This window comes from Danio rerio, chromosome 7, assembly GCF_052040795.2.
Source record: "Danio rerio strain M-AB ecotype USA chromosome 7, GRCz13ab, whole genome shotgun sequence".
NCBI classification, from domain to species: domain Eukaryota; kingdom Metazoa; phylum Chordata; class Actinopteri; order Cypriniformes; family Danionidae; genus Danio; species Danio rerio.
In genome coordinates, this window is record NC_141027.1 from 63,699,359 (window position 1) to 63,721,807 (window position 22,449).

At 35.5% G+C, this 22,449-nt stretch overlaps 1 protein-coding gene across 2 annotated transcripts in view; it reads left to right on the top strand.

Moving 5' to 3' along the window:
• Positions 1-4,732: 4,732 nt before the first annotated feature.
• The window catches only part of nwd2 (NACHT and WD repeat domain containing 2), a 135,716-nt gene continuing 117,999 nt past the window's right edge, over positions 4,733-22,449 (top strand). The window contains exons 1-2 of one of the 2 annotated variants that reach the window (XM_087262021.1): positions 4,733-4,856; positions 8,590-8,761. In XM_087262021.1, coding sequence (XP_087118147.1) covers positions 8,611-8,761 — 151 coding nt within the window. In that variant the 5' untranslated portion in view covers positions 4,733-4,856; positions 8,590-8,610. Of the gene's footprint in view, positions 4,857-5,933; positions 6,199-8,589; positions 8,762-22,449 lie in introns of those variants that run through there. The other variant, XM_087262020.1, reaches the window with a different exon arrangement.

A 22,449-nucleotide genomic window follows, 5' to 3' on the forward strand; every position in this document is an offset into this window, starting at 1 on the left:
ACCCTATATATATACCACACCGCTAGAGTTATTGCCATGACAACACATCGGGGTAAGTCTTCTCTGCTATCAGGTTGTCTAATTTCTTATCAGCTGGTATTTCTCTGGAGGAAAAATAAGTGTAAAGTGTGTAAATAACATCTGTCCAGTCAACCTGTTGGTACGCTTTAAATTTATCATTATAACTCAATTGCAACAGAAGGTGATGCTAGCGCCTTGATTGACATCTCTTAATCCCACTGTTTTGAGCCGAGGACTCTTACACACTCTTTGTCCCGTCAGTGCTAATAGCTAGATTACGTCTGCACTTCCCCTTGGCGTGTAAAGGGGATCTCATTTATCATTCAGGCTTTTATCGGCATGTGAGGCACATGGAACCCTCAACAAAAACATTCACGATTGCAGAGTCATTGACAGGATTAGCAGGCAAGCTTAGCAGGAGTGCTGGGAAATTCTGGCACGTGAGAGAATTTCATTGTATGGATGGGCTATCCGGCTCTCACACGTTGGCAATGTGCTCGATGTTTCAATACATTTGAGATTTGTAATCCATATTTAGTGAGACCAGAACCAATTGTTTCTCTGTTTAAAAGCAGAATGAATGAGCATGTTAGCAGTAAATGAATCAACACATTTGGCTGAATTGAGTTTCTGGGGAGGTTTGGTTCTATAACGTCACAAGTCTGTGGTTTTTTTTCCTCTTGGCTAGGAATGACTATTGTCCTGTTCGGCAGAAGCAGAAAATGATCCTTTTTTTCCACAAAAATGATGTTGGTTCTCCTGCCAAAACGAGTGCTTGGCTGGAAAAATCTTCAAACCTCTTTCAGAAACAGGCAGCGTTTTCACTGACTTTGTTCCAGAGCCAAGCAATGCTAGGCTACTAGATAACCTGCCCTGAAATAAACATGGTGCATACTGGTCCTACGCATTTATAGAACATATTTTAATATCTAGAGCCATTTGTTTTAGTGACTTTTTGCCATTTCAAGCTGCCTTCTTTTTTTCTTTTTTTTTTTTTTGATTTTTTTTTCTTCACACTGATATTTACAGTTATAATGTTACAGAAAACTGTATCCCTCATTTTATAAATTTGATTCTTTTCTTTTAAATGCCCAAGTCAGACACACTGGCAATAAATTAATCTTTAATCTTTAAACAATCCTCTTCACCTATATGATTGTTTACATACACTACATTGTTTACTTTCAGGGTATGTTGTTTGTTTAAGAACTGTTATTCTAATCTTAACACCTCCACATGGTCAAACAAACAAATTAATTAATGGATTAATTGATTTTTAGTTCCTGTTTAGACAGTGACATTAATTTTAAATTGCCATTTGTTACTATGGTTACTGATATCTATGTTTTGTGTAATTACTCTGGGTTAAGTCCACTCCACATTTGTACAGCTGCTGTATCTGAATTGCTGAGAGTGATCTGGATGCAGACTGAGTGCAGCCGCAAGATGAGATGCATGCAATGCCTTCAGACCCAATCCCAGCTCTACCCCTTAGCCCTTCCCCTTATTCAGACTCCTTCTTTTGCACATTCACGTGAGGGGGCAAGGGGGTTACAATTCTCTTTAGCTTGAATGCATAGGTTTAAGGCGTAGTTAGATAGCCCTTGAAATTTAGATTTTTCAGGACCACACTCGGAACCAAGGAGTTAGAAAATGTAATACTCCAGCCACAATGGCAGTATGGTTGCATACAGAAGTAAGAAGATGCACAAATTAGTGCTTTGTGTAATTATTGTAAATTTTTACAACAAACAAGCGTATAATATAATATATTCATAACTGCGTTCGTGATTTTCTGTCATGCTTTAAAGAAAACGCTAAAATAAATACAATTTTGCCATCTATAATCCATTATAAATCCTTTATAGTAGTCCCACAACATACTTTCACATCTGTCACTCAATAACACTTGAGTACCCTGTCAGAAAAGTCTAGTGGCTGGAAAATGAGCTTTGAACAGTGTCTAGTATAATGTTAATTTTGTTTTTGTGTGTTTACATAAATTAATATGGCCTCGGTGTAAATACACAGTACAGTTACGAGCTTATTGCCACATTAGACCGTTATGATAACATGATATTGTTGCCTTCGGTGATTTCCTGAGGATAAAACCAAAAAAAAAAAAAAACGCAACTAGAATAACTACAGCAGTCACGTTTGTCAATCTCATATGAAGCAAGAGATCGAGTATGATGGTGTGTGCATGTTTTGAAGCCTCCACACTGTGCTTCAAGGGTCAAGAGGAAGGGGTACAAAAATATAATTGGGATTGGGCCTTAATGCGCACATCTAACCCTACCCCTCAGAGTGACGTCACTAGCTCCGTTGAGTGCATTGTGTTTGACATAGAATGTCTGAGACTGTGTTTCAGCTTGCATGCAAGTCTGCATCCAGATACTATTGGAAATACCCCTCATTCCCTATTCCCTATATTAGTTCACTAATGTAGTCTAGTTAAAGAATTGATTAAAGTAAGAGTGGATTCATGCACTCAGCGCACAGGAAGGGATGGTGTTTTGTTTGTGATTTGCTGGTTGATGAATCCCTTTGCTGGGTTAGCTTTAGATTCAACATCTTGGCCAAGCCCTGTGATAGAGCTGTCTATTAGCATTAAAAACAAAATATTTTGATTTCTGTCATGTATAAAGATGGTATTTATATTAAATGTTTTATTTGATTTTATTGTGTATGCAATCTTGTGGTCAGTAGCAGACATTTATTTTGCCTGTGAACTCTCACAATGGACTATGGGCATTTTCTAGCTGTTGAGTGCACAGTACATTCTTTATTGTGATGCATTGTGGGATTGAGTGAACTTCAGTTCAGAACATCCACTATGGTTTTGGATACTTATACAAATACCTGCTCTCTCTAATATCAACTATTTAAGAGTATAAGGGGTGATTTCCATTAGTTTTTGTTTGTAGTGCTATAAGTTTATGTTCAGTTTTTGAATCGTTTTGTGTTCTCCAGAGTGTTTGTTTTTGTTAATAAATATGACTACTGCAAACAGATTATGGATTTGCTCTCCATTTCCACAAACAGCTATAATATATGTATTCATACTGTGGGATACATTCATTGTTTGTCTTCTTGGAGACCAGAAGATTGTAAGCTTGAGCTCCAGCTTCTGGGTGCTGTCCATGGTTCTGAATTATCCATAATCCTTCCACACTGCTGGATAGAATTTACAGACTAATAATTCTCCACACTTAAGTGTTATGTGTTAAAAATAGTTCCACTTGAAACTCTGCATGTTTCATCCTCCAAGAACAAGACCAATTCAAATAATGTTTTACGCTTTTTAGTTTTTGGGAAGGCCATGACAAACAAAATTACACTAATGCCTTTATGTAACAGCAGACAAAGTGGCTCAATGATCCAACATAACAAGAAAACTGCATTATGAAACATCCCTAACACTTCACAACATGAGCAGAAATCATGTCAGCCTGAATACTTTTGTGCACCCAAATTAGCTTTTTCAATGTGGCCAGTGAATGCAATTCATGCTAAAATCTATTCCACTCTCTTTAACTCTCCGCTGAATTGCAAAAGTGTCAATGGGTCATACATCAATGAAAGTCTTTTCAACACAAAGCCTCAAACACCTTCTCTCTGATCACATACTTTCACCTTGACTCCCGCACACTCTCAGACTGGGGCAAACAGTTCTCACACTCTGTGCATTTAGAGAGGGAGACAAAGCTCTTGTCTTGCCTGCTATAGAAGCTACGCATGCATTTGTCCAGGGATTGAGCAAATCGATCTGTGGAGGGGTTATCTTGAGGCGAGGATGTGCTGGTGGTATAGCAGCTTTTGTATAGGTTTTTTTTTTTTTTTTTTAACAGACAAAGGACAGGCATGGAGAAGAGAAAGGAAGTTGGGCTTTGATTTATGGGTCTCATTGGCTAGTTTGTGTCTCTGGTGTCAATGTCTGTATATGAGGATGAATGCACAAACAAGCATCTGTGTGCCTGTTCTTGCTATATCTGGCTTTGTATTTTTCTGTCTGTGTAAAGCTCATTGCTTATGCTTTATATTCAAATTACATCTTCATTTGCATGACGTTAGTATTCAAACACTCAACCAAAATAAAAACCTATTTCAAAATGTTCTAGTAATCCGAAAAGTCCTAATGTACTGGTTGTGGCATTCTGAACAAAAAAAAAAAAAAAACATTTAGTCTGATTAGATAACCATAACTCATAAGGACTGCATTGTCCCTATAGAGCTGTTCCTTTCGCATGGATGCTTCAGTAATGATGCATAATAATACATCCACATTATCCCAGATGCAGATTATATGGTCAGAATGAAGGCTGTTTATGTGTGTGCTTGTGTTCAGACTTGTGCTGTTACTACAAAACCTCATATAGATGTTCAGCATTTTTTGCAATCATTCAAGTGGGATTCATATAAAAAATATGTGCGCATGTCAACACTTTTCACTTTCCCTAATTGCCCGTGGCATGCTGGGGCTGTTTAAACAAAACCCCACCACATTTGCTTCACACAGCTCGGTCTACGAGAGATTAAAATGTTTCATGCTGCTCTGTGATCAGCCCTAACCACCCAAACTTGGCCTATGGCATTACAAGAGAGACTGCAAAACTGATCCGGGAGCAGAAGAGGGCAGTTCCTTCCGCCTAGGAGGGATTACAGTTTTATCGGAAGAGGGATGGAAAGAAAGGTTAAGCCACTGCTGGTTGCCAGAATCAGCACCTCTTCTTTTGCAGTGTTTATGTGTGCCTCATGCAGAGGCTCTGGCTCTTTATATTAGAGCATTGTACCAACAGGACCCAGACGGGAAACAGCAGCAATCGTCAAGAACAGTAAGTTCCTTATTCTAATTAGCAAATTACTTAACTTTAAATAATATTTCATTAATACAGATGTGTGTAAATGTTAATGTATGACTATATAAGCATGGGTTTGTTATAAAACTTTTTCCTTGTTTTAAATCACATTTTATTTTTACTTTTTTACCCATTGTTAATATATAGATAGATAGATAGATAGATAGATAGATAGATAGATAGATAGATAGATAGATAGATAGATAGATAGATAGATAGATAGATAGATAGATAGATAGATAGATAGATAGATAGATAGATAGATAGATTAAACTGCATAATATATTTCATTTGCAGACAGCAGGACGTGTTGTCCCCTTTTTGGTCACAAATAACTTTATGTACCTTTTTTCTTTGATGTCATCAAGTGATGCATCTCTGCAGTTTTAAGCCTTTCTTATAACATCTGGCTGCCGTCAACATCAAACATCTGGGCTAACCCCATGATAAATCATTTGCTCTGCGTGGCATTTGAAACATGCCCAAGTCCAGAGCTCGCAAGATCGCACTGCTGTAGAAAATTGCATAAACTGCTAGTCTTTACTGGTATAAGCTAGTTTTCCTGACAAGCTGAGAAGTGGTTTAATCCAAAACCAGTCAGTAGACAAACAAGATTATGGTCTAATTTGAGCTGCTTTCTTCTAAGGCAATCGGCAATCTTTCTTTACAATACATACATAGCCTATATATATATATATATATATATATATATATATATATATATATATATATATATATATATATATATATATATATATATATATATATATATATATATTTCTGTGCATTTTATATCTAGAAATTTGCCGACACAATAACATTCTTTGCGTCCATCTTTGCCAAGGATATAGGCGAGGTTTGACCATTTCCCCGGGCGCGAGCATCTATGCAGTCCAATCAATTATGTTTAATTCAATTCACTTAAACTTCCAGCGCGCTGCAAAAGAGAAGCATTTATTGATAATGAATTCAGAGCGCTCCTCCTCCTCCTCGCGTACTCCTGCTCGCCGCTGCGCATTAAGAGACAGCTGGCGATGAGAGGAAAATCCCTTCACTCGATCTCGTCTCTGTCACCTCACTTGTGTTTTCCTCGTGCACTGCGGACAGAAAACGCTGTGCCGCGGAGATTTATACTACACACTGCACTAGGAGGATGCGGACCGCCGGGGTTGGGCCAGCGACCGTCACTCTCCTGGTCCCTCGGGACTGATTTTCGGTCAAAGATTTTTAATGGGCGTTTGTATTGCCGTCTCCGCTGATTTCCGTGGATACCTGCTCGGATATTGTGTGATACGGCTCCAGGATGAAGAGGATGAACGTAAGCACTCCAGGCGTGTTTATGTGCAAGCATGCTGCCTGCATTCGGCGTGTGATAAAGCGCGGTTGAGTTAATTTTGTTTGAAATTGGCTTTACTGTTAGACGAACGCGCAACTTTGTTGTCTACAGATGTGTTGAACAATTCGCCAAGGCATGAAACGCGGCTAAGATAAAGCGATCTTTCAACTCTTAGAAAGAATTATTAAGATTCGATGTTGCTGAGACAGAAAATTACAGATTGCTGGATGCATTTGTGCTGGGATGCAATTCGTGACCGGCTGTATTTACGCGCTTTTGCGATGCATGCATAATTATCGCAGAAATTTGGTATAAAGTGAAAAAGTGGAGATGGTCTAGTGCGCCTTCGGTACAAAGAAATCAATATTGCGCGCACTTTATTGGGTTCTGGTAATTTCAGGCATGCTCAAGCAAGCAGTAAGTAATTTACAACTAGAGACGGGAGTCGATTCTGGTTGCCATGCTGATTCTTTTTAACGAGTGCGGTTCCTTAGCAAATTCACTTGCAAATCTTTTTAATATAAATAAATAAATAAATAAATAAATAAATAAATAAATAAATAAATAAATAAATAAATAATATTAAAATTGCCTTTACTATTCTCATCATGTTTCATTTCGATTTTAAAATAGGCAACCAAAATTTAATTCGTACAAAAACCATAAATGACATTTAATAAAATAGTTAATTCTATATAATCTACAGTATGCTAAAGGTTGGCCTTTATTACAAAAGATAGCATTTTATTCATTCATAGATGCATGCATATATTCATTCATTCACACTTGTACAAAGACTCTTTTATACTAATGGGAGGCTATTGATGCGTGACTTTAAATACATAAAGCCACCTGATGCATTAAGTCTCACGTGCCTTCTAACCTTTGGGGGGGATTTCTATCATTAAAAATGCTGCGCTCATTCGTGAGACGCGAGCGGAATGGACCCTTCTGATTGGCCGGATCATTGGGGGAAAACGTTCTACACTGTGCACTGTTGTGCTGTAGGCTTTTTGATTCACTAAAACGGCTTAGCCTATATACAGTAACGTGTTAATTGTTCACTTTTTACACTGATAATGATAAAGTGGTAAATCATCAATGTGGTGCTGAATGTGGTTATGTGTAAACAATTATCCTGTGATTTATCACAATAATAACTACACCAATATAAGACCCTTTATTTTTCCAAGACTCTTTTTTTGCTATGTAAATAGAACTGTAATTGAAAACTTGGCCTTCATGTATCAAACAGTTTATGGGTATTTACTTTCTTCTTAAATGTAAATATTTCAAGTGTTTAACAATTCCGTTCAATTATTATTATTATTAACATAATTATTTCATTTAGTAGCAGCTGAATCAATGTATGTAAGCTGTTGTATAAACTGTGACATTTCAGATCCACCTCAGTTAATTTATGTTTGTTTATCCCAAACACTTGGCAGTGCAAATGTAATCTGTCATTCATTCAAGTGAAAAATCTTTTAAGAGTGAATGTTTTGCAAAATAACTCATTTATATGGCCATAGGCCCACCCGGAATCTGCGCGCAGATTTTCCGCAGATTTCCGCAGATTTTTAGCCCCTCATTAATTCTGTTCATTTACATGAGTAAATGTGTGTAAATCTATATTTATTCAGTTTTTTTTTTTTTTAATTTTAGTAATATTATTGACTAATGTGAAAATATTTATCTGATTTATGTACAATGCAGTTTGTAGAGTAATATTTTCTGTCTTTTACAAGATATATGACAAACTTGCTTTATTTGGTAAATCTAATTGGATTTGCATTTTAAGCATTAAATTAAAGTTAAAAAGATATAATTTTTTATTTTATATATTAAGGTTTTAGTTCTGATTCTCCAAAAATAATTCCGCAGAAATCTGTTGACTTTTACAAAAATTCTCCGCAGAAATAGCAAAAAAAAAAGCCGCAGATTCCGTCTGGCCTTAGGGAATAGTTTAGTACTGTACATTTTGTACCATAGATTTATAAACAGTAAACCGTGTTACATGAAAGTAAATGGAAGCTTCTTTTAAATAGTTCTCAGTCATTGTTTATCAGGGTATGTTAAAGTGTGTCATTGTTCAGGGAAATGTATTTTTTTTAAATGTGATATGTATTTTTTTTTTTAAGTTTAAAGATTTTTCCACACTGATTTGGCAATCGTTCCTGTTTGTCCCATGGATTGGCCACAATGCCTTAAATAATTCAGCTTGTTTTGAAAGTGATTTTTCTGGTTTTAGTCCTAAAGAGATTCTACCAAATTGTGTGTGTGTGTGTCTGTGTGTGTGTACATACATACACAGATCCATCCTTTTGAAAAGCATCCGTGAAATGTCCTAAATATTTTGAATTTTCTCTGTAGCCACGGTGGAAGTCGCCACCCATGTGGCCATCCGGAGCGGGCAGCAGGCAGCCCTGTCCCCGTGAATCTGCACTGCGCAGAGCAGCCATCAGTGGCAACGTCCTTGCCCTCCCACCATTCCATGTCCCCACGGGCCGGAGTGTCCGGGTCTTTATCTGTGCCAACCCTGACGGTAAGAGCATGTAGTAGCTTTTTCATACATAGCAAATATTCAAGGTTTTAAAGGTTCCTTAAATGTCCTTTTCTTATCCTGGCCTTTTAGAGTTACTTAGAAACAGAAAACTTACATTTTAAACAGTTCTCTAGAATATTTTGAAAGTTTGGTGAGGTTGGGTATTCGGATCAAATATATTGCACATTCACAATGATGGAATGTTTTCATACTGAAGTTTCTAGAACTTTTAGTGGAGGTACTATAATAAAGGAACTAAAATATTTTAGTCAAACGTTTTAGTTATAGCAATGCTTTTTGAAGGGAATAAATTATCTCCTATTCAGTGTAGGCTTTAACCCAGCACAATACCAGGGACAAGTTTATGCTGACAGGGTAAAAAATGTTACACAGAAATGTGTGTTTTTGTTTATTTGTTTATTTTCTCTGTCATTTTTAGTACTACAAGTTGTATAAATGATTCTGTCATTCCATTTCATAAACCCCATGACTGTGGCCACACAGAATCTGCGATTCTCTCTATTTTTTTCGCTATTTCTGCTGAGAATTTGTAAAATCTGTGCTTTTTGTAAAATATATTAATTAACATATGGTATCTTTTAAACTTTTAATTACAATGCAAATCCAATAAGAACCACATATTTGGTAAACAAAGCAAGTCTCTCATATAATATATCTACTAAAAGACTAAATATATATTACTTTACAAACTATATTGTAAATAAATCAAAAGAATTATTTTAATATCAGCCAATAAAATTACTAAAATTAATAAATAAATACTTTAATAAAAAATGAATAAATACAAATTTACACACATTTACACAATAATACATTCACTCAATGATGGGCTAAAAATCTGAGTAAATCTGTGGATTTTTGCACACACAGATTCTGTGTAGGCCTACCCATGACATACAACAACAACAACAACAATAAAAGTTTTGCTCAAGTCCACCATCCTCCAGTTGTTGACGTTGTTGAATACAGAGCTTGTTGGCTGTTTTTTTGTAATTTCAGAATGCCTAGGGAAGGTGTAAATTAGGGCTGGCCAATAACTCTAATGTGTTTTTTATGCCCATTTTGTCAGTAAAGCTGGTGCTCGCAAACCTTCAGCACGTGTTTCCAGATGGATATTTAAATACTCTCTCACTATCTTTTAGCTTAGTCTCTTATTGACCACAAATTTGGGTAGATAAACAAGGTAACACTTTATTTTGATGGTCCATTTGAGTATTAGTAGATTAGTATTAGTGCTTAACATCTGCTGATACTGCTCCTTTAAGACCTTTAACTGACTATAATGAACTTTGCAAGTACATGTCAACTTACGCTAACCCTAATCCTAACCTCAACCTAACAGTCTACTTTATAATCTAATGAGGATTAATTGTCATGATGCAATGCAATTTAAATTCAACAAACAGACCATCAAAATAAAGTGTTACCAAAAATAATAAAATCTAAATAATGCCATTGAGATAGTCATTCTACGATAATGACTGCTGTTTGTGTAGCTTCTCAAATAACTGCATCTCTGTGTTGCAAATGATTGAGTGAAATTTCTACATATGACATGTTTTTCTACAAACTCATGTCATAACTTCAGTCAAGTTCGAATAATAGCCAAGCCTTAGTGTGAATGCAACCAGAAAAATGCCCAGAGGGGAAAATCTATTTCTCTGGCTTGGTAGCTATTCCTACTGTACATATGACTATACCTGATGCAAAAGCCCATGAAGTGTGTGTAATGTATGTGAACTTGAGAATCATCTGAACCTAAGAATCATACAAACAGCTGTGCATAAACAGTCCGTTCTGTCAACAGATATTGACACCTGTTAATGCGCGAGAGATGCGCAAGATGTGCTTTATCGTCCAATGTGTTAATAAAACAGATTTTACAATAATTAATTCAGATGGCAATGGCAGTTCCACATCAAGCCATTTCATAACATGCACTGCCATCCTCTGAGATACGACCGTTGCTAATGTCTGCAGGACCGCTGTCCAATGTGCTTTGACAAGAGCAGCAGTGACAGCAGTTAGTGGAGCCGTCTGTCTCAGCACTGAACATGGGTTTTAACGTTCCGTAGAAACACAGGCCAAACAACTGTGACACAAAATATTGCACTGCTCTACAGTCATACAGTCTCTAATATGAAAATTGGGGTTGCACTCAGTATTCAGCCTGCTCGTGGCTATGGCTCATGGTAACAAAAGTGAAAATTTCTTACTCTTATTCTGAGAAATCGTTGATAGGTCATCATTCCCACTATTGATTGCTCATTTTTTTATATTTTAAAGCTTAAACCCAGTGCTGCACAGAATTGACCTCAGATTTAATGAGTGCCAGGGGAACTAGGCGGCACATATGCAGTCATAGATTTAAATATGGGCTGCAGGGAGACCTTAAAATAGTCATTCTAATCTCGGAGTAAACAAGCCAAGGGAAAGTATAAAATGGGTTAGGAGGGAGATACGGAAATGGAGAAAGAAAAATGGAGAAATGAATGCAGAGAAGACAGGAAGAAGAGAAAAGGGGGAAGATACTAGACTGGGTTGGATCGATGCAAGGACGTCTTGAATAAAAAGATGACCTTTCAAGCTGAGGGATCTACCATACAAATTCTCTAAATTGCAGATTGAACACTGGCACTCTTGTTATATTCCACCTGTAGCTGCAGTCATTTTTGTCTTGATTGATTGATTGTTTGTTTGTTTGTTTTTTCAATCATTGAACGAAGATAGCAGTTTATTAATTAAAAATACGAGCGGCATAGTGCTTAGTGATTAGCCAGTGGTTGGTTTATAGCAGGGGTTTCGCTGGTTTGACGAGGCATTTCTGTGTGGATTTATTGTGTTCGCCACATGTCCGTGTGGGTTTCCTTCAGGCACTCCAGTTTCCAACACAGTCCAAGGACAGATGGTACAGGTGAATTGAATAATCTAAATTGGCTGCAATGTATGTGTGAGTGTGTGAATGAGAGAGTATATGGGTTTTTGCCAGTGCTGGGTTGCAGCTGGAAGGGCATCCGCCGCATAAAATGTTTTCCAGAGTAACTGGTGGTTTATTCCACTGTGGCAGATAAACCAAAGGAGATAAATTAAACATACTGTGTGGGCTTTTATATAGCCTTTTTGTATTTACTTTGAATAAGTTAGGTAATGTAGAGTAAGGTATTGTGTATTCATATAGTACATTTATCAAGTATGGCCATACACACAAAGCGCTTCACATTCATGTGGGTCGGTGGGGGGGTCCTCTTCACACCCCCACCAGTGTGCAGCAGTCTCTTAGATGATGCGACGGCAGCCATAGGACAACGGTACCAGTGTGCTCACCACACACCAGCTCTCTCTCTCTCTCTCTTTTTCTCTCTGTATATATATATATATATATATATATATATATATATATATATATATATATATATATATATATATATATATATATATATATATATACAGTATAAGTCTGAAGTCTGAATTATTAGCCCCCTTAAATTATTTGCCCCATGTTTATTGTTTTCCTCAATTTCTGTTTAACGGAGAGAAGGTTTTTTTTCAACACATTTCTAATCATAATAGTTTTAATAACTCTTTTCTAATAACGGATTTATTTTATCTTTGCCATGATGAGAGTAAATAATATTTTACAAAATATTTTTCAAGACACTTCTATACAGCTTAACATTTAAAGGTCCTCTTCACACCCCCACCAGTGTGCAGCAGTCACTTAGATGATGCGACGGCAGCCATAGAACAATGCTACCAGTGTGCTCACCACACACCAGCTTTAGGTGTAGTGGAGAGACAGTAATACAGCTAATTCAGTGGATGGGGATGACTCTTAAACACAACAGTGCATTATCATACACAATTAGTTGGAAAACTGATTTATTCACTACAACATAGTCTGACTTTGGATTACTGTGTATCACGAGTAAGTATAAAGCCACTTCTCTTACTGCAATAAAAAAGACTTGAGGGATTTTGTCCTGGTCAAAAGCAGTCAGCCCTGGAAAGTCAGATGCTTGAAGATGCTTTAGCTAGAGGCAGAGGTGACGATGTGTGTGTGCTGAGAGCGTGTGAGCTGGAGTGTGGAATCTGGCGCACTGGACCTGTAGATGCACAACACAGAGGTGATGTCGAGGTAGAGAATTAATGATACTTTCAGTGGCTGAACGAGCCAGCTGGGCTTTGGTGCAATGTTCTTCCCCCTTAAGCACTAGAGGGAGCAATTCATACATTGCAGAATTACAAAAAGGGAGTTGGCCTTGCACACACAGACTCATAAAAACTCTTTTTTTTGTCAGACTGTCTTACTAGTCTCACTCTTATACATCCCTTGACTTAAGAGGAATGATTTCAATTTGTGTTAGAGCTATTGCAGAAGTCAGCTCTTAGATTTAGGGGGTCTTTGAGAGGCCGTTAGGACAGCAGTTGCTGGAGTCTTGCTGATGTTGAGATTGAGACTTTGAGAAAATGAATGTGATAACATTTATAGTGGTCTAAAGTTCTCTCTCTCTCTCTCTCTCTCTGTCTCTCCCTCTCCCTCCCCCCCCCCCCCCCCCTCTCTCTCTTTCTCTCTCTCTCTCTGTATATATATATATATATATATATATATATATATATATATATATATATATATATATATATATATATATATATATATATATATATATATATATATATATATATATATATATATATATATATATATATATATATATATATATATATATATATATATATATATATATATATACAGTTGAAGTCTGAAGTCTGAATTATTAGCGCCCTTAAATTATTTGCCCCATGTTTATTGTTTTCCTCAATTTCTGTTTAACGGAGAGAAGATTTTTTTTTTCAACACATTTCTAATCATGATAGTTTTAATAACTCTTTTCTAATAACTGATTTATTTTATCTTTGCCATGATGAGAGTAAATAATATTTTACTTTTTCTGTAGACTATTGAAAGAAAAATTAGCTTAAAAGGGCAAATAATTTTGTCGTTAAAATGTTTTTAAAAAAATGAAAAACTGCTTTTATTCTAAAGCAAATAACTCTTTCTCCAGAAGAAAACGTATTATCAGACATACTGTAAAAATTTCCTTGCTCTGTTAAGAATAATTTGATAAATATTAAAAAAAAAATCAAAGGGTGGGCAATAATTCTGACTTCAACAGTATATATATATATATATATATATATATATATATATATATATATATATATATATATATATATATATATATATATATATATATATATATATATATACTCCCTCTAAACATGGGGGACTAGAGTTTTATTCTGCCTTAAGGACATTTAATGCCAGTGTGTTAAACAAAGTTTCTCTGAGAATATCCACCTAGAAAATTTGATTAAATTGAGGAAAGTCTGTGCCACTAGAAATACTGTCCACTAGAAAAAATACAAGTAACAATACTGGGGAGCATTTTTCCAAACAATAGATTCTATCTAACCTGGCCAATATGTTGTTCAACTGTTAGAGTGTTGTTAGTGATATCACACAGAAGGTGGAGTTAATAAGCCAATTAAAGAGTGTGGGTTAAAAATACTGTCAGATAATGTCAATAGTATGAACTAGATTAGGACGACAAACATGATTAACAGCTTTTACTAAACTACAATCATGGTGAACGTGTGAAACTGATGGTTAAGTGGAGAGGTTGAATTTAAGGGATTTGATTGATTATTAGGGCTGGGCGATTTGGCTTAAATTCAAAATTTAGATTAACATTTTTTTTTTTTTGCCCTCATAGTTCACTGACAAGTTGGTATAGTAAATGTGCTCACATATTGCAAGTGAAAGATTTTTTGAATGTAGGGTGGACTACTTGATTTTAAAATAGTTTAAATAAACACACTATCTGCTATCTATAATTATTTATTTAACATCAATGTCAAACAACTTAAATTAAAACACACATTGCCTGAACCGCCCAACATTGTCACCGCTACCAAACCGAGCAATCACAAAGCTTGCTCTAAGCATCATTGTGACGTGTAAGTAAATTTTTTTAGAGGTACATGCGCTGCGCTGGACTGCACGTGTCCCTTGGCAGAAGTATATTATCATAATAATATAAAAAGTATAAATCATAATATTATAAGTGTAATTCAGTCTTGACAAAGCCGGGTCACGTGACTCCAGACACAGTAGGGAAATTAATTTTAAAAATCTTGGAAAAATTAGATCAATTATAGGTTCTGAATGTCTGAATTTTGATTACTTTTCGATTAATCACCCAACCCTATTGATTATTATTATTATTAAATTTAATTGTATCCAAGTTATGGTTTCCCTGCAAGAACATTATAAACATTTGATTATGCAAACACATGAAAGACCCACAAATGGCAGATTAACATGTAACTTCATCTCCAGTATAGTAAGAAATTGTGGATGTGGATGATTTTAACTGTGACAAGATGATTGACTGGGCAATTTATTGAGAGAATTCAAGTAACTAAGCAACAATTATTAGAAGAACAATATGCCCCAAAGCTTGCCCACTCTTCTGCTACACAAAAGCATGACTTTCTTTTTCTTCTTTTCTTCTTCTTCTTCTTCTTCAAAAAAAAAAAAAAAAAAAAAAAAAACAGTACAAACAGTAAATAAAAGTACATACTTTTATAGTGTAGTTTAATTCGGCGAATTGTTATTAGGCATATTCTTCTGACCTCAGGTTTCAAAACACTCAAGTGTGCAAAGATGGCAGAAAATGTCTGCTACTATACATTCAGGAAATACAGAATCGCTGAACTGGAGCTTGCAACTTTATTTTGTTAAAATGCTTTTGGGTATTACACCACAAATTTGCATTCTCATGTTGTCAGTAATAACATACTGTATGTATAAAACTCATATTTATTTAGACACGTAAAATTTATAGCAGTTCTGAAAATGAAGAAAACGTGTGAAGACAACAGAAGCGATGCCCTGTGTTGATCTAATATTGTTTATCCTGAGGAGTTAAACCCTGTGTTGACCTCTCTCTAACACTTACTGATATCAGTTGAATCTATAAAACCTCTTAGACGATCATGCTGATCAGCCTGTGTAACATGGCAATGCTACTTGCACATTAGAACTACAAAGGCAATCATTTTAACCATTTTCAAGCTTTGTTCACATAAACTCATATATACTATAGTACCCTGACTTTATCTAAATGTATGTATATGTCATTCTAGCATTGTTATTTTAATTAAAATTACAAAACACAAAAGAGTTCTGAGTATTTCTATTTTGAATGGCTATAAAGGTCAAATTGACCGCATGCATTCATCTGCTAACTTTTATGTGCCTTTGAATATTCATGGCTCAGTTGCCTAGCAATTTTCTACCAACAACAACAAAAAATCTTTGCAATCTTTCTTAAAGTTATGAAAACATAACTTTACTTCAGGCATGTCTTTTAACCTTTCAAAAACATCATTTTCAACTACTGTAAAAAATAAATTTGCTCTTCCACTTGCTAGTCAAAGTACGCACCTTCATGGTCAGTCTAGTAACTCAAACGCAATTATAGATTGTTTTTAAGGGTAATGACTAGGGCCAAACAGAATCTACGCACATTTTTCACTATTTTTGCACAGAATTTTGTTAAAAATTTGTGTATTTATGTGAAATGATTTAGGGAGTTTCATAACAAAAATATTAATATATGAAATAAAAAAATACATTTTCAACTTTAATGTTTACAATGCAAATGCAATTAGATCAACTTTATTTGGTCAACAAAGCAAGTCTCTCAAATAATATATCTATTAAATGATAGAAGATATTACTTTACGAACTGTATTGTATATAAACCATATAAACATTTTTATATCAATAATATTATTGAAATTGATTTTAAAATGTAATAAATATAAATTAACACACATTTACACAATTAAATAAACAGAATCAATGATGGGCTAAAAATCTGTGGAATTCTATGTGCACAGATTCCTTGAGGGCCAAGTAATGACTTGATGACATTATGATGACACATTCAAAGCTTAATTCATAGACGCTTGAATGTAAATATGACATGACAAAAACATTATTCGCTATAGTCTTAAGCCTCATTCACAAACGACTCACAGCAGCAAAGCAACAAGATTTCATTTCAATTCAATGAACCATTCATTTCAATGGGGAGCGAGTGACTTCGGGTGACTTCCGTCAATGCAAGCAACTGTTGGCAACCAGGTTGGCGTGTTGAGCGACGTGACAGTTTAGAATCCTTCAGCTTTATGCAAATGAAGAGCGACTTTCTTGAACGGCAGCCAATAGGAGCACCAGTAGAGCTCACATGATCATTTCTCAGCTCACTCAGAGGCCTGTTGTATTCGTGCTCTATATACAGTACCTACACATCCCTGCATTGGATGCAGATCGCCACCCATAGCAACAGGCAGCTACAAAGTCGCTACTTGTGTGAATGAGGCATTAAATGAACAGTCAAAATGACCGCTATGTCTATTCTAGTAGTTATAGAATTCTGTTCAAATTTTAATCCTTGTGTACTCTTGGGGATATTTTAAACCACTTCGGAGTGTTCGGGGCTTAATTTAGCCACAACTTTCTATGTGTTTCAGCAAATAGAATGATTTTTGGTGATAAATATTATTATGATGGTTGTGCAGTGGATAGCACGTTTGCCTCACAGCAAGAAGGTCGCTGGTTCGAGTCTCGGCTGGGTCATTTGGCATTTCTGTGTGGAGTTTGTATGTTCTCACCATGTTCGTGCTGGTTTTCTCTGGGTGATCCGGTTTCCCCAAGTCTAAAGACATGTGGTGTAGATGAATTGAGTAAGATAAATTGTCTGTAGTGTATGTGTGTGAATGAGTGTGTATGGATGTTTCTGAGTGATGGGTTGCAGCTGGAAGGGCATCCGCTGCGTAAAACATATGCTGGATAAGATGACGGTTCATTCCACTGTTGTGACCCCAGATTAATTAAGGGACTAAGCCGAAAAGAAAATGAATGATTGAATGAATGAAGGATCTTATTATGACAGATTTTTGAGTGTAAAGCCATGACATCATATAATCATACATTCAGAAGGTTATGTTTTTGTTATATATTATTGAATATATTGGCATCATTTGCACTCTCAATGCTCTGTCCAATGATTGTTAATATGATGTAAAGCCTTTGTGCAGTCCCTCCCATGGGACTTTCACATGTGTCTCCAGCAGCATAAGCTCTGAATGGACGGTCACATATACTGTAGATGAGCTGAGTATTGATACAGCTGTCTGATGCTAAAACACAAGAATCTGAGAGATTAGGTAAGGTTGCAAGATAAAGAATGCATAATAATATAGTGTCAGGCTTCACAATAAAAATGATGCAACTATAATGGAAGTAATTGGGCCGAAAACAGTCATGAACATAACAAAATAGTAGTCAATTTTAACAATGCACAAGGGTTAAAACCATAATAATGTTTTTTTTTTTTTTTTTTTTTTTTTTTGTGGCAATAATTTATACAGTAGAATTTTTTGGTTGAGTTAGTATTTCTCTAGTATTTGAGATTGTCAGAAAAAAAATAATCATTAAACACTTTCAATAATGCTTTTCAAGAGTATCAACACTTGAGTAGCTTATTTACAGTCATTTTGGCATATTAAACTTTGATATAATTGTAAAATGGAAAAGATTAACACTCTTCACCTTTAATGCAGCATTACTTCATAAGCATTGTGGTTGAAAAACACTCAAATGGCTTACAATAATGATGGATAATTACATGCTTTGAATATTCCGATTTTTTTTTTGGCCTTTGAGCATTTGGTAATTAGTTTAGTAATGCCATGTAGCTAATGGATTGCCACCAGGAATGTGTTTTAGTCACAGATGGGATTTCACTCATTCGTTAAGCATGTGCGGTCAGGTGCCTTTAATAGGGAGCGATTCTCGTTCCATCGTCCTCCATCTTGCTACCTCACCTAATCCCTCTGAGTCTTGTGCTTTAGCATCAGACAGCTGTATCAATACTCAGCTCATCTATATGTGACCGTCCATTCAGAGCTCGTGCTGCTGGAGACACATGTGATAGTCTCATGGGAGGGACTGCACAAAGGCTTTACCCCAAATTATATACACGATCATTGGATAGAGCATTGAGAGTGCAGTTCATGCTTACAGATTGAGACTGCAAAACGCCAATATTCATAATAATCTTTAGAACACAAGTGACTGTATGAAGCTTAAAATGTCATTGAGGATAATGTGGTGTGACATGAATTTCAGCAAGATCATACATTGTGTGCAATACAAGTATGTATTGTAGCTACAGTTTACACCGAATATGCTTATGAGATCCAGTTAGTGACAGTGTTGTTAACTGAACACCTCTTAAGGCCGGCTCAAACTGTGTGTTTTTTAAAGCATTTTTTTTATAATCCTGAACGATTGTGGCATGTTAGACTGCACGAACATGGCTCCCATGTCACACTGTACAATCTCAGCTGTCATAAATTCAGACTGACTGAAGATTCACCAAAAACGAAAGTAAATGCCAGAGACACTTTCACTATCTTGCATTCTGAAATAATTCCTCACAGCAAATGTAAACAATCTTTAGTGGCAATTTTGCACTCAGTGTTTCTTAATAATAAAACCAGGAAGACAAAAAATGTTTTGACATTTTCCCCCGGTCATTTGAATTGTCACATGTATTGCGTCATCAGATTCGGTGCTCCTATTGGTTCTTGGATTGATGCTCGTTGCAGCTGTTTTTACACTGCAGGAAAGTTTCTCTAATCTTCTGACACTGCCAGAACTTCATCGGAGGAAAAATCTGATCACAACAGGCAGTAAGTGGCTGCCAGTGAACATGTCATACCAGCGATCAAAGATCACCAATTTTAGCCAAGGATTTTAGGAATCTTTTTGCATTTGCCAAATTTGTCTCGGATGACAATATCGTGGCTGAAATCTTACAGTGTGAGTAGGGCTTAGGATGTGCTTTTCTGAAAATGTTCAACGGAAATAAATAATAAGGGAAAATCAGTTTCAAGTCAATGTCTGATTCCACCTGTTAAAAAATATGTGTTGATTATGTTTTCTTTCAGGTTTATGTAGCACTTAACGTGGACAAATAATTAACTAAAAATAAATTTGTGCCCACATTTTATTCATATGTTTTATTTATTTATTATATTTTTTTATTTAGTCAAATCACTGCCATGTTAAGATAATTAATTACTTTTAGAAATCAATTCCAGCTGTTACTGTTAATTAATTATATTAATAACTGTCACAATTTATAAAAAAGGAAAGGGAATATAAAGTTATGTTTTGAGAACTAAATCTTTTAAAGAGTCCCTATTTTGCATTAAAAAAGGTCAGATTTTGGTTTTGGGGATCTCCAACAACAGGCCGATAAGCGTGCAAGGTCAAAAACACTTTTATTGTCACATAATATGCATTTATTTTTTACCTAATTATCCCATTGACTACCATATGAATCATTCAGTGATTCATTTGTTTTTAAAAAACTTCTCCTTAGTGCGCAGCTAATCTGCGCTGATTAGACCAATGACCCAGTCTGTTGCGATTGGTCGACTGCATTCAGCATGTGACAAAAAGAAATGCCCATCATAGTATGGCAATAGCAAACAAATCCCGTGTTGCAGCGTAGGTTATTGAATCAATCATCAGAAAAACAACAGGAACAAATACAGCACACGGTTGACTATACTGTAGTATTGTTGTGAAAATTAATTTTAACCCTTTATTCCATGCAGTCGAATCTCCACCTGTCACTGATCGTCATCTTCACGTCATTATCAGTCCCATGATTCCCCGTGCCTCCGCTTGTGTGTGGAGGGATAGTGCACGTTTTGGCCAATTCTTGACGTACATATTTGGTGATGTATTGACGTCGATGCTATCAATTGAAAGATCCGAACCAAACTCATTCATTCATTTATTCGACTCTGAGTCAACTACTCTGCTAAAAATGCAATAATTTTAAACAAGGTGCACTTTCAGATTTAAATCTCAGCTGGATGTTTTCATTTACTTATTCACTTCATTACACACTGCATGGAAGCTCATTTACAAAAAAACATAATAGGGGCTCTTTAATTTAAAATCATAATAGTCTTAAATATTCAGCACAAAAAAAGGCAGGGCCTGATTGATCATAAATATAACAATGGTTGTTACTCCTTTTTGATTAAAGTATCTTTTTTTAGCAATACAGAAAAACTGTATGTGGAGAGCAGCAAAATAGAATTAAATGCAGGTGTTTTTAGAAATCAAAAATTAGCATAATACATTTTAATGATCAAAATCTTGCATATAACTTATTTAGAAACTACTGTATATTGTATTTTATGTGAAAGTGTGAAAAGGGCCTCTTAAAGTCTTTAAATGTGAACTGCAAATGATTGGAGACTTAGTACTTCCATTCGTCTATACATGTAAGATGTTTAATGCCAGTCTTTCTGTGCTTTAATTGGGGCTACAAGGCTTTATCATAAAAAAATTCTAAATCTTTTTTCAAGTCTTTTATTTCCGACACCCTTTCTTGGCTTTCCTTTGCCTTCTATTCAATTCAGTCTGCTTCAATAATGCTTTATCGGCACTACACCCAACCTTCCCCCACCCAAAGACATGAGCTTACTAGTTTTTTCTCCTCTTTTATTCATCTTCTTTCTCTTTCGTCATCATTGTCAGTCATGTCAGGCATTTCAAAAATGACATATGTAAATGTGGAGGCCAGTACAGCAGCGCACTCACTGTAGCTGGTGGTTATTTTGGTGGTTCTATAGTCTCTCTTCCTTTATCATTTATTTTTTAACCATATTTAAAACCTTACACTCTGACACAATTTCCTGATGGATGTATTTTGAAAGCTTCAATCTGTAATGGAAATGCTAAAGTGCTCCCTGGCATGCATGTTAATTCATTTATGACTATGTGAAATATCTACTCACAAGGTGCTTTTTCCTCATGTTTTGCCAGTATATATGTCTCTTGTCTACTAACTTGACACTAATGTAATCTAAAGGTTTTCTTTTGTTCTGAGGATGATTTGTTGTATGTGAGGAAAATATCCTGAATATAATGTTTTAAGATCACAAAAATCCTTTTAAAAAAAACCTTTTCAGTGACACTGCAAATTTATCCCTGCATACTGTTTCATTTATGTTGATAAAAAAGTACAGAAGTTATATTGATAGTGTGTTTATTGAATTTGAGTTAGGGTTAGGAATTTAAGTTACATTGCATCTACATGCCAACTAATTCTCATTAAATTGTAAGTAGACTCTTAGGTTAGAGTTAGGGTTAAGGTTAGTTTAAGTTGACATGTACTTCCAAAATTTCTTATAGTCAGTTAAATGTCTGTTGAAGGAGCAGTGTCAACAGGTATTAAGCAGAAAGTCTACTAATACTTAAAAGGACCATCAAAATAAACGGTTACCTTTACTTTTATTTTCTTTCTTTTTTTTCAAGTCATTTGAATAGTATTACAAACAATTCCATGTGTAAATTTCATTTGAGGAACAAAGATTTAAAGCTAAAATTAGTAACATGAATTTGTCATGTTGAAAGTGACTTCTTTGTTGGAAATGATAACTGTGAATCTTGGATAAACCAGGCAATACCAGGCAACTAAATAAGACATAGTTCACCTAAAACT